The sequence below is a fragment of the Condylostylus longicornis genome, unplaced genomic scaffold (genome assembly GCF_029603195.1).
Source record: "Condylostylus longicornis isolate FDR11 unplaced genomic scaffold, ASM2960319v2 ptg000020l, whole genome shotgun sequence".
NCBI classification, from domain to species: Eukaryota; Metazoa; Arthropoda; class Insecta; order Diptera; family Dolichopodidae; genus Condylostylus; species Condylostylus longicornis.
The window spans coordinates 2,794,588-2,811,155 of NW_026577989.1; the positions used below are offsets into that span (position 1 = coordinate 2,794,588).

The 16,568-nt window shown below is 24.0% G+C and overlaps 1 protein-coding gene across 4 annotated transcripts in view; it reads right to left on the reverse strand.

Moving 5' to 3' along the window:
* The window catches only part of LOC129606650 (EH domain-binding protein 1), a 63,695-nt gene that overhangs the window by 17,250 nt on the left and 29,877 nt on the right, over nt 1-16,568 (reverse strand). For all 4 annotated transcript variants that reach the window (XM_055517071.1, XM_055517073.1, XM_055517072.1 and 1 more), the window contains exon 2: nt 4,658-4,865. In XM_055517071.1, the coding sequence (XP_055373046.1) occupies nt 4,658-4,865 (208 nt within the window). The remainder of the gene's footprint in view (nt 1-4,657; nt 4,866-16,568) is intronic.

Here is a 16,568-nt window from a genome sequence, read left to right on the forward strand (position 1 = left end):
CATATATATGCATTCACAGTCATATACACACATATACATATAAAAAATTTTTTTAAGTGTGCATGTACTTGATAGTATACGATATCCAACCAATAACTATGCTGGAAAAAAAAACAACTTTTTATATTTGTATATGTTAAAATTATAATTACATTCTAATTAAATATAATTAAATTAATTTCTAAAAATATATTTACTTTTAAACATTACTTTTAGTATAAAATTACATCACTATCTATAAGTATACCTTGAAAATTCTCTCAAATATAATTTTAATATAGATGTATTAAAAATTATATTCTCACTGATTGAGAATAAATATAAATATGCATATGTAAGATGTTTTTGAAAATATGAAATAATTTTAGTAGTAATAAATAGTAAAATTTTAATAAACAATCAAATGTTTACAAATTTTGAATAAACTCGGCTTTTTTATCAACAATTTTGTAAATAAACGGTAAATGTATTTCTGCGGATGGAATTCTAGAATTTTACATATATTTTTTTTTTTACATTCCTATAATTCGAAAAAAAATCTTCAATCAACTATTTTACAACTGGTTTGAGCACATTATTTTTGCGCTTACGTTATTAGATTTTAAAAGTACCTATAAGGCTATAATGACCATAAAATTGAATTAATTGATATAAAAGACTGCATGTAACGAGTGACGATTTCAAATACAAAACAATAATTATTTTCAATATATAAAGGCGCCACATTTTAAATTATTAACAAAGCTTTAATCGATTCCTATATTCAAATTAATTCTTTTAAGTCTAACAATTTCATAAATTTTATAATATATTACTTATATGAATAAATAATAATAAAATAATAACAGAAAATTAAATTAAAACTTTATTATAAATATATATATGCATATATGTATACATATATAACTATATTTTAATTGATTTGTATTAAATAGAAAATTTTTTGTAATATAAAAAAAAATACAAACAAAGATTAATTTTATTAATTTCCATTGTTATTCAATATGAACTTTTTAATCTTTTAATATGAACTTTTAATGCAATTATTATTTTAATATTATAAATAAATTGCGAAGTATGTATAAAGTGGTAAATATAAAACGCTCAAATAAACAGTTTTGTTTTAACTTTAAAATTTTATTCAATTAAACACTGATATATTGTCCGAATATTTTTTGCTTTTTGTAGGAAACTGAAGTTTAATTAGCTTCAAAATGATGTTTAACTTATATATAAAAATAGGCACTTTCACTTTCAATTCAAATAAGGCTTAATCGAAAGAGAGAAGAGAGAATGATTTAATCTTGACGAGTAATATTGAAAGTTCAAGTGATTCCTGACAATGGGATTTTAGTCGACTATTTACAATAATATTTTATTTTTAAATAAATGTTTAAGCCAGTTTGAACTTACGGATTTTACAAAGAGAGTCTCTGAAATGTATATACTGATAAACAACGAGATCTCAGAATTACAATGAATCATAAACGTTACACCAAATTCCTTTTAATCAAATATTGCTTTCGTTCTAATTATATCGTAAAATCAATAACTACCAAAAATATTTCAATTATAAACTTGTATATTACACCTTACCACATATAAAATTACAAAATTCAATATTTTTCAAAAAAAAAAAAAAAATAAGAAAAAATATATAAAGTAAATCCCCACTAAAATAATATATGTATCTCAAATTACCCTTATAAATAGACGATTTCAATATTAATTATTAAGCATAATTTTTTGTACATACACATAAATATGTTAATTTATGTATATGTATATTACAATAAACACATATTACGATAAGCATACAATAAACCATGATAAGTGTATATGAGTAAAGATTAAAAAAAAAAAAATAAAAACCATAAATTTCAAACTTCTCTTTCTACATGATCGTTCAGAACTATATGCACACACATTTCATAGTAAGATATTAAAATGCATTACATTATAAAAATATTTTTACCATAGATTCCCGACTACTTTGTCTAAACGAATTTTTTTGTTATTATGAAAAATGTTATGTCAAGAATATCATTTTTGAGATAAGTGTGGTAAAAAGAATTACATACTAGATTAGATAAGACTAAAAATTGAGATGAGAACATCGTATTCCTGATGAATTCCGGGTATTTATATTGATCTCCATCTTGAGAGCTTAGCACAAGAAATCACTTGAGATTTGGTTTGAATCTGAGGATTTTTTCGGGACGTTAATCGAAACGAACAAATTCATTCAGGGCGATTTCAAATTTCGGATATAGTTTTTTAGTTTTGAAATTACAAAAAGCGCTGTTGGCTTTATTGATGAATTTCTGCTTAAAACTGGCTTGTGTCTTTTGTGAATATTAATTAATTATTAAGCTTTTGAGCACACACTTATATTTTGCTATATGTATATTTCCTGTATTTCCATCTTAAATCCGAAAGGATGTCAATTAAAAGAAAAATGCGTAAATATTAAAGTTTTCATTTTAAAAAAAATTTGATCGTGTTTATTAACAGATGGTATAAAATTCATGTTCGCCCCAACGCCCACAATTAGCGAAAGGATGAAGTTTTTCATTGTTTCCTTCGTGAAAATACTTGGGGAAGAAATTTTAAATCTTTGTTAATTATTATTGGACATTAATTTAAGAAAAATTATAGAAAATATTAAATTGAAACAATCCGGAAAATTACGCACTGAAGTTACCATTCTTTTATTTTATTTCACCATTTATGTATCTAAATGCTTAGTAATGGTATACATATATTATGCTCAATTTCAGCTTTTCAGTTTTGTTACTATATACTTTTGTCATTATACAGTATCAAAACAACCACAAAAAGTAAGTTAATCTGGATTTAAAATATATGGGTATGTAAATGATATTATTCATGATTGTGTATTGAATGTGAATAACGAAATTGATAATTTTATGTCGAGAATTTTCCTGTATAAATAACACACCGATTTTTATAACCTATTCTATTCATAAATCCATTCATCCAACATCTGAGTATCAAATTATTTTTTTTTAAATTTATTCATTTTTCTTCTTACACATATTTCAATACTAAAAATGTCGATGAAGCTGTTACTGCTGTTGTTGATGAAAATGTTGATGAAATCAACAGTGAATGTTAAATTTTTAATAAATATGTTAATGTAGAACGGAAACTGTAAAAAAAAATACAAAAAAAAAATAAAGAACAACTTTATTTTTCTCTTGTGTTTTTTTCTTTTTATTTTCGTTAAAACAGCAACGTTTTATATACAAAAATTAATTTTTTCCTGAAAACAAGAGCACTGATTTGTGGCTTATTTGATTATAGGGCCGCTTTGAAATCTAAGCTCAAAGAGAATTAATTGTTCTTTATTGAATAAATTATTAAAAGGAAAATTTTTGTTAAAAAAATTTTTTCTAAACAGATGTTACTTTTTAACAAGATTTACAAAAAATTTATGAAGTAAAATTTGCTATACTTGGCAGGTTGAAATTACTATGTGGTTTCTGTTTCATTAGATTATTTTTGGTAATTCAATTTTTCGTATATACATGAGTACAAAATGAATTTATTCTATACAATGTTCGCACGTAATACTGTATCTATATGAGATAGAATGGTTTTGATTTGTATATGTATGTAAAATTTAATTCAGGATTCTCAGTAGCGAATTCATGGTTATTCATGGTTTCATTTAAGTAAGAGAATCTATATAAAAGACTGTATTTTTTTTCCCTTAGCATCAATGTGTTAAATTCTAGTATGAATGAAAACATTTGCAAAAATTTACTAGGCTTTTAAAATATTTAAGTGTATAACAGTATTAAGTCGATTTTAACAAATTTATTTAACAAATCATGCCAAGTAAACATAATGAAAATGTGAAAAAAAATATTATTTTATGAAATACTTCAAATCTAATCACGATAATATTTAGGCGACCAAATTTGACTTCTATATTTCAGAAAAGAAGCATGGGTTTTATTAACTATTGTTTTGAAAATTGAATTTATATACTCATAAACTTACTGGAAATTAAATTTTCAATAATATTAAATTATCAATAAATGAAAAGAATTTGTGCGTATAAATAAAAATTCCGTCAAGAAGAGAAGCCGGATTATTTTGTAATTCAATAACAAATCTAGGTGCGGAAAATGGTTTTATGTACATATAAATTTCAGTTAATTAAATAGTAACAACAAGTTAGGCTCACATTTTAAATTTTAATATTGCAATTTACTTTTTTCTTTATATGTTGCCTAACAAAATGTTGATGCATTTCAAAAATTTTGTTATCATTAATGTTTGTCATTTGATTCCAAAAACATTGTTCTTAATTTTTATCTTAAATAATGCTTTAGTCATAAAAATTCCCATTTATGGTTCTGTGTGCAATAATAATGATAAATTTCTTTAAAAAATAAAAAAAAAACTAGAAAAAAAACCATTTTAAATCTATTTTAAAATTTCTTTTAGAAATTATCAGAAATTCTTTTGGTTATTTTCCCTTTTCTTTAAAAGATTATTTTAAATAAAATTCATAAAATTAAATTTCGTTTCTTCTCTCCGATAAATTTCATTGTATTATTATTTAAATATAAATAAATTGTGCATAATTGTTAATTTTTTCTTTATGAGTCCATAATATACTTACATCCTCTATAACAAAAGTCCAATCCTTATCTTCTAATTCATGTGTTCTTGGATCTTTAAATAAAGTAACTGTAATTGCATGATTATCTGGTACTGGCCATGATACATGACCAATTAATGGACTCATCATATCAGGTTCCCATGCTAATGGTACTGATGCAACACGTCTTGAACGCCTTGTCCATACTACAGATAAATTTGTTGGACGCCTACAAGAAAAAAACAAACAGACAAATATTTTAAAAAATCAAAAAAATTTTCTATTTTAAAATTGTTAAAAAAAAAAAACTAAAAATTATATTTTGTATATAATTTAATTTTATATTTTAATATTTGAGTTTTTGACCCACATTTTCAAATTTATTTAATAAATAGGATCAATAAAAAATAAATAAAATTGACTATGTAAGTATATAATATTATGTTATATTTTGCTAAATTATATTTTATGTACATAAGTAAATTATGTACTTTAAATCCTTGTAAAATAAAGGTCAAAAGGAAAATTTATATGTATACAAAATTTTACAAAATCAAAAATCAAAGAAATTCATAAAACTTGCCCTAATTTTTCTTTTTTTTTTCTATATAAAGTGTGCGCACTCAAATGTATACACATGCACACATATACTAATGTATTTGTATATAAATCGAACATTAACTGAGTATGTCGAGGCAAAACTATTAAACTTTTACATGCAACAAACATTTCCTATATACCATGTTTGTACGAATCTGTTAGCCTAGAAAACATATAAACAAGGAAATGTAAACTCCTCTACAAGAAATCCGACGAAAAAAGCCAGGCTGATATGCGAGTTCAATGTTATATAAATTGATAATGAAGATCAAAAAATTAATTAAATCGATTTTATTTAGAGAAAACTTCATTGGATGCTTCATACTGTATAGGGTGAACATGATCATAAAAATTTTGCATTGGATTTTAATTATGCGAACATTTATTTTTGGAGGTACGTGAAATTTTTTCATTAAGTAGATTGATTTTATTAAATCACCCGATTACAGTTATGATGAACAATTTTAAAAGTATAATTGTCAGTACTCCGGCTGAAAACGGGACGGGCTCATAATTGAACCGTTCAGAGTAATTTGTTTCAAAAAATAAATTATAACAGTTAATTTACAGTATAATTGCATACGAATTTTTAATTCGTTCTTTAAGTTTAAATTTTTTTTTTCGTAAATAGCTTAAAATATTTATGTCCAAGTTTTTATTTACAAAATTACATGAGTTTTTAATTACAAAAAAAAAAGCATTTCTGAAACCATTATGAAAATAACGCCTTAAGTTATGCAACAATTTTTTATTACCTCAAATATCATTGTTTTTACAAAAGTTTCAGAGCACATTTATAAAGATGTTTAATTGTTGATACAGAGCAGTTTTGTGATTTCTCTTCGAAAGTGATTTAAATTTTTATTTAAAGATTGTTAAAAGGACACTTATTTGAATTTTCTTTGAAAAGTTAAACATTGTGATTGCATACATAGGTTATCTAGCTTTATAAATACATGAGAATTACCAACAAAATATGCATACAAAAAAAAAATTACCGCACTAAAGGTATAATTACAATTAAAAATAACAAAAATTAGCAATGTATGTGAAAAGGATGTTTTTTTCTAAAAAATTAGGTCAAAAGCGCATTCACGTTGTTCTGCTCTACATTTTTTTAATTTATATATGTATACGAGTACACGAGTGCAGAATCCTTATTTTTTCATATTTTTTTTTTTGTTATTTCGAATCCATAATAAATTTTTCTTATATATAATTTTTCTCTATCTCATTCACTCCTATTTTTGAAAAGGATTCAATGAAAATTATTTTATTTTTCATATTAAATCACATGGCAAGCACATACATACATGAATTAAATCTATATAATTTATTGAAAAAAAAAATAATTTTTTGTGAATTTTTTAACAAATATTTTTGAATTGATCGAAAAATTGAACATCTTGCACGAAAAAAAAATCTAATAATAATAAAATTAATAATTTGTCAAATATTTCTTATATAATAAAAATTTGTTAAATTAGATTTGAAAAAGGAGGTTTATGTATACAAGGGTGCTGTGCATGTTTATAAAGAAAAATTTTTGAAAAAGGACACAATCAAGTTTCTCTGTTCGTGTTATATTATTATGCATGCAATATCACATTTTTATTCTATTCAAGGATGAAACCTTAATATAAAAAAAAACCTTACAAGAATTTTGAAATTTTTTATATAAATAAAAATTCAACTATTTGTATATATGTGTTATATGTATGACAATTTCATTAAAATTTGTTGTTATAACTGTACAAGTTAGTGTACATAGGTATATTTTGTCCTCATAATAATGAAGAAGAAAGTTATGAAACTGGATCAGTTTTTTTATTTGAACAGTGGTTGGTTAGAATTTTTATCATCATTTTGAACTATAACATGTGAATTATTATTACTTAATGCGTAATTTTTATAAAATAAAATATAGAGGGCAAAAAAATATTAATATTACATGGTAAAGGAAAATTTTTTAAAAATTCATACCGTAACAAACCACGTACACTTTACCTCTTTTTAGTTACACGCCTATGTTAATATTTTTATGCTACTGCGTTGATGAAAATTTTAGAAAACAAAAAAGTGTAATTTTAAAATTATCGCTTACTTGACTTTTTTAATGTAATTTGAGTAAAATAATCAGCATGTTAACAAACAAAAATCTAATATAAATACATTTCAGTGATGTTTTCAACTAATAATATGTGTAATGTGCCTTGTGATTATGTTTCATATATTTAGGGATAGGAGATGGGAAATGTTAAACCTTTAAAGAAAAAACTTATTACATTTCCTATATGTGATGCATTTGGTTGAATTCAAGAATGTACTGTTAGAATAAATTTAAAATTTATAGTGTTAGAAATTATACAGGGGGGACAAAACAATGCCTAAAAAAATTTTCTTGTGCTCTGTGGTGCAATAGTTAGCATATTTTTTTAAATTTAATTAAAAATTTAGTAGTAAATGCCAAAGCAGAATCAAATTTAAAAATAAGATTATTGTTATATCGGATTCAAGATTTTCAAAACCAATTTCGTTATGAAATTTCTTTTAAAAAAAATTAAAGGAATTCGCCGATTTATTCAATAAAAATTGACATAAGTATGAAGGGCTTTTAAACTTTAAATTTCTAAACGGATAGCTAGTATATACTTGTAGAACCGATTATTCTAACAATATTAATGTAGTTAATTTTTCAAAATCAAAAATTTTATTAATAATTACTTATACTTATTTCTGGTTTTTCTATTGTGACTCATTACACAGCAATATTGGAATTATTTCAATAAATGCAATAAATAAAATTATTCAATTAATTAATGATTTTTCATTAACGTTATTATTATAACAAAAATTTCACTTCTGAAATTTTCCTCTTCTATTTTTAGTTTTATCATAAAATTTTAGTTTATTTTTGTATAAGTAAAAGAACCTTCAATATTTTTTGGCAATAAACTACACATACGCTTCTTATTATGTACAAATACTTATAATAAAACATTTCGCGTTTATTCTTCCGTAGCAACATTTTAAATAAAGTAAAGCAGGTGATATCAAAACTTTTTTATATTTTGTCTTATATGAATAAATTATAAACACTATAGTTATTAACCAGATTTCGGAAACAAAAGAAAACAAGAAAAAGAGTTCAAAAACCTTAATTTTACATTTTATCATTACCAAAAAATCAACAAAAAGAAAAACAAATGAAATTAAAATTATAATGATAATTTCCACAAAAAAAAAAAAAAAAAATACTCACATTATGTAAGTATAGATATGGTTATGGTAGGTTAAATTCAATAAAACTCAAGTATGTAAACACGAAAGTTCATACATAAGTGTATATGTTTGCGTGTTATGTACTATATAATAAGAAAACTATAAAAACAAATTTTAAAAACAGTTAAACTTAATGATAAACTCGAATTTCATGTAATCAAAACAAGTAAGCCTATAAGTATGTAAATTTTTATATATTTTGTACAAGTAATTATTTTGTGTAAACAACAACCCTTGAAAAGTGTCAACTTTGTAAAGTTCATAAAATTTGATTGTTATGCCTATACTAACATGCATAAGCATTATATTAAATTGGCTTACATACATACATACTATTATTTATATGTACATAAAATTTCATTATTTATTCCTTTCTATATTTACATATTATATGAAATTGTGAAAATTAAAATCATTCCGATTGTTAATTAACGATGTATGATAATAGTGAAATTCAAATATTTTCCTAATAAAATCAGAATATACAACAGCTATATATTTGTACAAATGTTCGATACCTATATATGTATATACATATTTAGCCAGTGTATGGAAAATTCCAAATTATTTAAAATAAGAACGACATCCAGATTGAATTTAGTATTAAAATTTAAAGAGCAAGAAGTTGAACGTGGTTGATTCTTTAATATCGATATAAATTAAAGATTGTGTAGCGTTTAGTTTAGACATGTTAGGTTAATTAAGTAAATTCTATTCAATGTTCATATTTTTTCATAATTTGCTTGCTTTCCCTGGTTCTCGGATTACTTAGGTTATCGATAGGTGTGAATATTAGGTTTATGCAAATAGACTGGAAAGGTGGTCGTTAAATGTCTTTGCAAGCAATTTTTGTATTACATGTGAATGGCAAAACCATGATCAATCAATAGAGTCAAACCGGCTGACGTCGTCAATGATCAAACCCAGCGACCGTCAATGAAAGCAGTTCTCATAGGAATTATACGGGAGATGGGAGTTTATTCAAGGACATAAAGGGTGTCACAATCGATGACAGAGTCGTAATCAAATTTTTTTCTTAAAATTTTAAATTTTTTGAAACTTTTCCTAAAATAATCACATGTATATATATGTTTATATTTTCATTTAATTTGAATAAATTTTTATCGTATATTCCTATGTCATGTACTGGAAGGGGAGTAACCTTTTGCGAAGGTCTGTATATTGACTATATCTATTAAGTATATATTGACTACATACTTGTCGTGACCAGATGCCGCGTATTTTTCCTTCGAAAAATAAGAGTAAGGCGATTGAAAATTTTTCGGCACCATGCTCTGTCAAACAAACCCAGAATTTCCTCAGCATTGGCAACCTTTGTCCTTCTTTTCGCAGAAGCTTTCGCCTTCAGAGCTATTGACGATCATTGTAAGACTTATAAGTGCAAGTGGTACATTTTTAGCTTATTGATTTTATGACGTCGCCGATTGTATGGCAGCTGCTAGAAGCAAAACATTTTATTAAAACTTTCAGGATTCATGTAACATATGTATAATTGGGCACACGTTAACAAAACTACAATATCTAGGTTTCTGGAATATTTAAAATAACATTTTTGATTTGAATGGCATCTACTCGAATTACTTTATTTTGCGTATTATTTTGGCGGCCTTTGGCGTTTTTCCGTTTTTGAATTATCCTATGATGGATAGACGGACGGACATTTTTTATTTCATCATACCGCAACCGAAGACAACACTTTTAAGTGGTTCCATACACCATACTAAATTTAATATACGCTTCCCTAAGAAGTAAGGTATAAAATGTGCTCAAATTCTTAATTAATATCTGTTGACAAATTATTAATACACAAATAAGAAGTGTTATGCCACTCCGTATTTCTCCGTATAGTGAAATAGTAATTTAAACTAAGTAGTTTTGACATCCGTAACTAATCACGTGCTGATTGTCAAACAAAAAAATCGCCTAATGCTGATGATATTTTTACTTGGACATTTTATTATTGTTGACGATATGGTCCTTAAAACATATTTTTACACTGCGCAAATAAATCAACAATATGACTGATCTTATTTATTGATGATCAACATCATTATAACAAAATTGTTTTTTTCTTTCAATTTTGTGTAGAAAAAAATCGCGTCAAAATAAAAATAAACGTACGAAATAATATTAAAATGTTTATGTTGTTTTTACAAATACTCGCACATACCTACATAAATGTGGATTTTTATACGAATATACATACATACATACATATTTAATGAACTAATTCAAAAATATAAGATACTGAAGCTTTTAATTCTTTTCTTTTTTTTACTCTCATATTATCAATCTTGTTATCTCTTTCATTTATTTATTAATTACGAAGATTTTCTTATTTTTCACGGTCATTTGGCAAGGTTTTATTGTTTTTTTTTTTTTTGTTTCGTTGAAAAATGGCACCGGTCATTTTGTCTGAACTATGAAGTAAACAATATCGAAAGATGAAATACTTTTACAAAGTATGGCATTGAAAAGCGCAATTAAGTTGAAAAAATTTTAAATTAATGAATAAATTCGAGTATATTGAGAAAAATTTTTGCAAAAAAAAAAAAAATTATAAATTAAAATTACTTTTTATTATTATTTGTACCGCTATATACTCGTATACACACAACACCTTATTAAAAAAAAATTTGAATAAAAAATAAATAAAATGGAATATTTGAATGAAAATTAAAAAAAAATTAAAAATAAAATTGTAATTCAGAATTAAGTATAGAAGATAAATAGAAAAAAAAAAACAAAAATATTCTCATGACATTTGAAAAGGTTTTTGAAAATAGTACAACTTATAAAGGAAGTGTGCAAGTATACATTGTTAACAAATTCATGATCTTGAATTTTTAAAATTAAGTATACAATTACTCAGAGTTTTAAATTCATATTGAAATTTCTTTGCTATGTGAATGAAATTGGGTTTATTCACAAGTGTGGACAACCCTCCTTTCATGTTTCTAACACCGTCTTTCTTATAAAAATAAAATTAATTTGTAGAAGAAAGAGTGTGAGAAACACAAATTAAACGATATACATGCGTTCAATGTATACACGTGTAAATAGGCCAATTGACTGGAAAAGAGAATTCAAATTGCCGTTATGAACATAAGCTTAGATCATACGGCATTATCCCTTATAAAATCATGCCTCTGTACTTTATCATTAGTACTATATGTACTCTGTTATATTAACATTGACATTTATTAAGATTGATATCTAAAAAAATGTTTTATAAATACTTTAAAGGTCATTTTTCATACTTATTCTAACGGTATTTGAGAATTATAAAGAATGTGGCATAATTTTATATAGACAAAATATTTCACAATGTTATACAATTAGTACATTATCCTCATATTTCTATATTTTTTTAATTGTAATTTTTAGAATAAGATTAATGGCATATTTTGTAGGTGTGACAATTATTTATCAAAAAAAATCTCTTCAACTACATAATTAACAATAAGTGTATCTAAAAATATTTTCTATATAAACAAAAAGGAAATAACATTAAAATGAAAATAATTAAATCTTAAAAAAAATATTCATAAATAATGGAAAATGTCGCCAAATTGGCTACGAATTTGTCAACAATTTTTAAAAATAATTTTATTTTATTTTGTTTTTAATTTTAAGTGTTGCATTTTATTTAAGAAACAATCAGAATAAGAAAAAAAATTTACTCGAAAATTTTAAGACCCTTCAAATCGGTATAGAATTTGAATGAAAACTTATGTTTGCTCTAAATGCGTATTTGTTTTTTTCAAATTTTTGAAAACATGCTGTTTAAATTTCTTGTCTGAGAGGGTGGTACCTATTGGTATGACGTTTGATAAATTTATATAGTTTCATCAGATCATTTTAATTAATTTATTCCCTGTTTTTTTTATTAAAAGCATTAAACTATTTATAAAAGTTTATTCGCAGCATTTGAATAAAATACTAAACGAAACAGTACTTATAGCGAACACAATTTTTAATTATTGAATAAACGATTAGAAGCTGTTACGTATGCACTTAATTTTTGGAAAAAAATTTGGGTTTTTTTTTTTAATTCAGCATAGGACAACTCCCATTGTTTAAATTTTTTGCCATATTGTAAATGTACATTCTCTTGAGAACGTGTACAAAAATTTTGTGCGATAGTCGAATATCATTTGGGCCCTTTCACAGTATTTTTGTGTTTTATGATACTTTCTTCATTTATTAATAATATTTATACTTCGTTTAAACTACATGTGTATTGCACTGTGTATAAGTATGTTAAACTACAGCCGACTATTTAAATGAAACTTGTATTTTCCCTATTATTTTTTAAAAAAATACAGATTTGTATTTAATAATGTTTTTTAAAATTTCTTTGATCCAAAAAAAAAATTTATTATAAAGAATTTGTATACATAATAATTACTACTTTATTTATTACAAGTATTACGAATCGAACAATTTGTATATAAATATATAAATAAAACCTTCATACTAATTGAAATGTTCACAACAGGGTACCTTAGTTTTTAAACATATAAAGTATAACATTAATTTTATTATTTGTGAATAAGTATGTTTACATTAGTATGTATGTATATAGAAACACATTTTTCGTACGAACATATGTAACAAAGTTTTTTTTTTTGTATAAATTCTTGACATAGCAGACTGCAGATGATGTTCTTAAAGGTTTTTTTTTTTTTATTTTTTTTTTTTTAATTTTCTCGAATGGCATAAAATGAACATTGTACGATGAACAATTACGATACTTTAATGACACTGCATATTACACAATAATATTGTATATTTCGACTAAAGTTCGTATACATTATGTGCAAATACAAGTGTATACATACATAAGATATGCAGATATGTAAAGTATGTAAAAGGTATTTGTATGTATATATACATATAATTTTATATTGTGGGATATTTTGCGAGCAACTTCAAAAAAGCAAAATGTGTCTTTAAGCGCTAATACACAAATACATCTTTTTTGCTATATTATATACATATGTATATATACATATACTTACATATATGAATGTAGATATTGTACACATAAAGTATAGAAAAGACGGAAATTACAGAAAACATTCCTTTTATTTTACAAACAAAAAAAAAAAACAACAAAATATTTCCTTCAGTTGGAAATGCCTTAGAATTGATGGTTCATTCACTAATTTTTAAGCAAACGACCTAAAATAAATCACAAACAAAAGAAACGAAAAAAAAAAATTTAAAATTAAAATATTCTTCTCTCCTCATTTACAGCATCACTTAGTTGAATATGCATCTGTGTGGCGTGGTGGCTGAATGCGTTGTTATTTATTTTAATTTACTATCTATTGCATATATATACATATTATATTTCCTATACATTATGTAGATACAAAGTGTACATATACTTATATAAATTTGTACTCAAGGAAAACGTAAGAGTTGTAAAAGAGAAAAAATCAGGAAGATAAATTTTATTTATACATACTTATTATTTTTTTTTTTGGTACTGTTGCTTCCTTGTGTTCATAAGAAAAACATTTTTTTTCATCATCCACTTTTGTTTTTTTTTTTTTTTCATTTTATTTTCATAATAATTATCTTTAAATTGCGTTGGCATGCGTTAGAATTCAGCATTCTTTATTGAAGAAGTTCAAATGTCTGTTTCTGTTAATGATATTATAGTAAAACAAAAAAAAAAAAACTCATAACTAAATTTATCCGTAACGTAAGTATAAAAGCGGTATTTCTGTTTTACATATTGCATTCCTACGACAAAAGGACAATAACTCAAAAAAACATCAATTTCCAGAGACCTATAAAAAAATGCTTCCTGTTTTGCTACGTAACACACTTTACATTTATACAAATTAACCGGGAATATAAATTTAAAACAATTTTCGTGAACGGTTGATTTTAAACCTATGCCTATATTTTATATATGCCAGTAGTTACATTTGATTGGCAAGTATTTAAATTTTTTAAACAGCCTCGAAACTTTGAAAATTGAATTTTTTGAGTTACAACATTTTTGTTGCGAAGATGCTGCGTAAAAAAAAAATTTAGATCTGTAATTTATTCGATTTAGTTCTTCGTTTTTCTGTTTTTTTTCTTTTGATGGAGGGCCATAAAAATTAGGTGATACATATTTTAAAAGTAATAATTTATTTTAAATATTATTCCGGAAAGTGTTGCATTACACAGATAAAACATAAAACATTCAAGTATGTATGTATGTGTATACATACTTTTTTATAAAATTTTTTCTCTTCTAGAATTTATTGAATGAACAAATTTTCTACATCATTAAATAATACGTGCATATACATATGTACATACATACATATATTTATTTTTTTAAGACAAGATATATTATTTTGTTTGAGAGCTATATACATATATAAATCAAAAGATTCATTCAAAAATCAAGCAAAATGAATTGCTTGTAAACAAACTTAATAAATAATGTACAATAATAACAATAAAATTGAAAAAAAAAATATGAATTGTGACTGTGATTTGTTAATATTATTTATAATAAATTATTGTGAATTGTCAATATTATAATGAATTATAAATAATATTCACAATAATAAAAGTAATTTCATTATAATAAATTTGAAATAATTTTCAGTATCAGAACGCAAATTTGTTGGAAAACAAACAATTTGCCAATTAAAGTATACTTGTTTAACTATTATACTTATTGGGAATTTCAAAAGAATAATAATTTTATGTATTTTAATATTTGTGACAATATGGTAAGTATAAAATAATAAAAAAATTTTGTAATACAATGAAAACACTTGGGCTATTTATTTGTTGTGAGTATAAACCCCATAAGAGTTTGAAGAGCTTTAGGCAGAGTGCAAAGAACAATGTTTTATGTGAATGATGGCACGTTATCATCTCAATTTCTACAATCTAGCTAGAATATTATACTGAACACAAAAAAAAAACCATTTCTAATTAAAAATTATTTAAATAAACAAGAAAAATTTTAAAATTCTGAACAAATTGCGAGTTTAATGAACTTTTTTAATTTCACAAATAAAAAAAGTATTATTAAAGGTCCTTATAGTTCAAATGAAATTATTTTAATATTTTTTCACAATATCCTGACATTAAAAAAAATATTTAATCTTATAACATTTAAATACTCATTCTCACACAATCTTAAATAATATAAAAGAAAAAGTTTTTAATTCTTTCTTTGATGAAAAAAATATTATTAATTTTTTTTTTTTTGCTGTAGGATATTTTCTTTTAAAATTTTTAATTGCTAGCAAAATGCTATATTATTCTTTTCAATGTTATACAAAATCTGTGGTACTTAATGGAGTACTCGTATTATGAATTTAAAAAAAATATTTAAAATGCATTTGTTGTTTTTGAATCCGTGGATGAATTTCAATTAACAAATGTACAAATATTGCCATCGATCCATTTCTTAACAAAAATTAAAAGCAACATGATATATTTAATAATTAGTATTTTCTTTAATTTAGGAAATAGAAGAGTTTCTAACACTTCAGCATAAATTTTTTCAATTTATAAACTTATATACCTTCATACTAACTGTGGTAGGTTCGTCACCTACCCAGTAAACCCAATGACGTCAGAAACTGGTTCATGGTTATTTAGAATAAACATACACCTGACCTATGCTCCTCCTAGGAGTGAAGTATGATAAAAAAAAATGCCTTTTTACGATAGTGTAGAATAGCGTTATAAGGCTTTTTAAGCTTAAAATTTTTTTAATTAAGTATAAACTCCGAGAACAATTAAAAAATTGTTCTATATTTGAAGCGATGAACTAAATTAAGAAGATGAGTTTGTAATTTATTTTTATTAACCATAATTTAATTTTTGCCATAATTCATTTATGTGGTAAAATTACTTCGTTTTTGCAACGCATTTTTTGCATAACCTGATATAAAATTTCAGTTTTCCATAAGCATAATTTGAAGTTGTTTTAAGCATTTTGGAAAATAAAGAATTATTTATTAACCAATGTAAATCGGAAATCTGTCGATTGTTT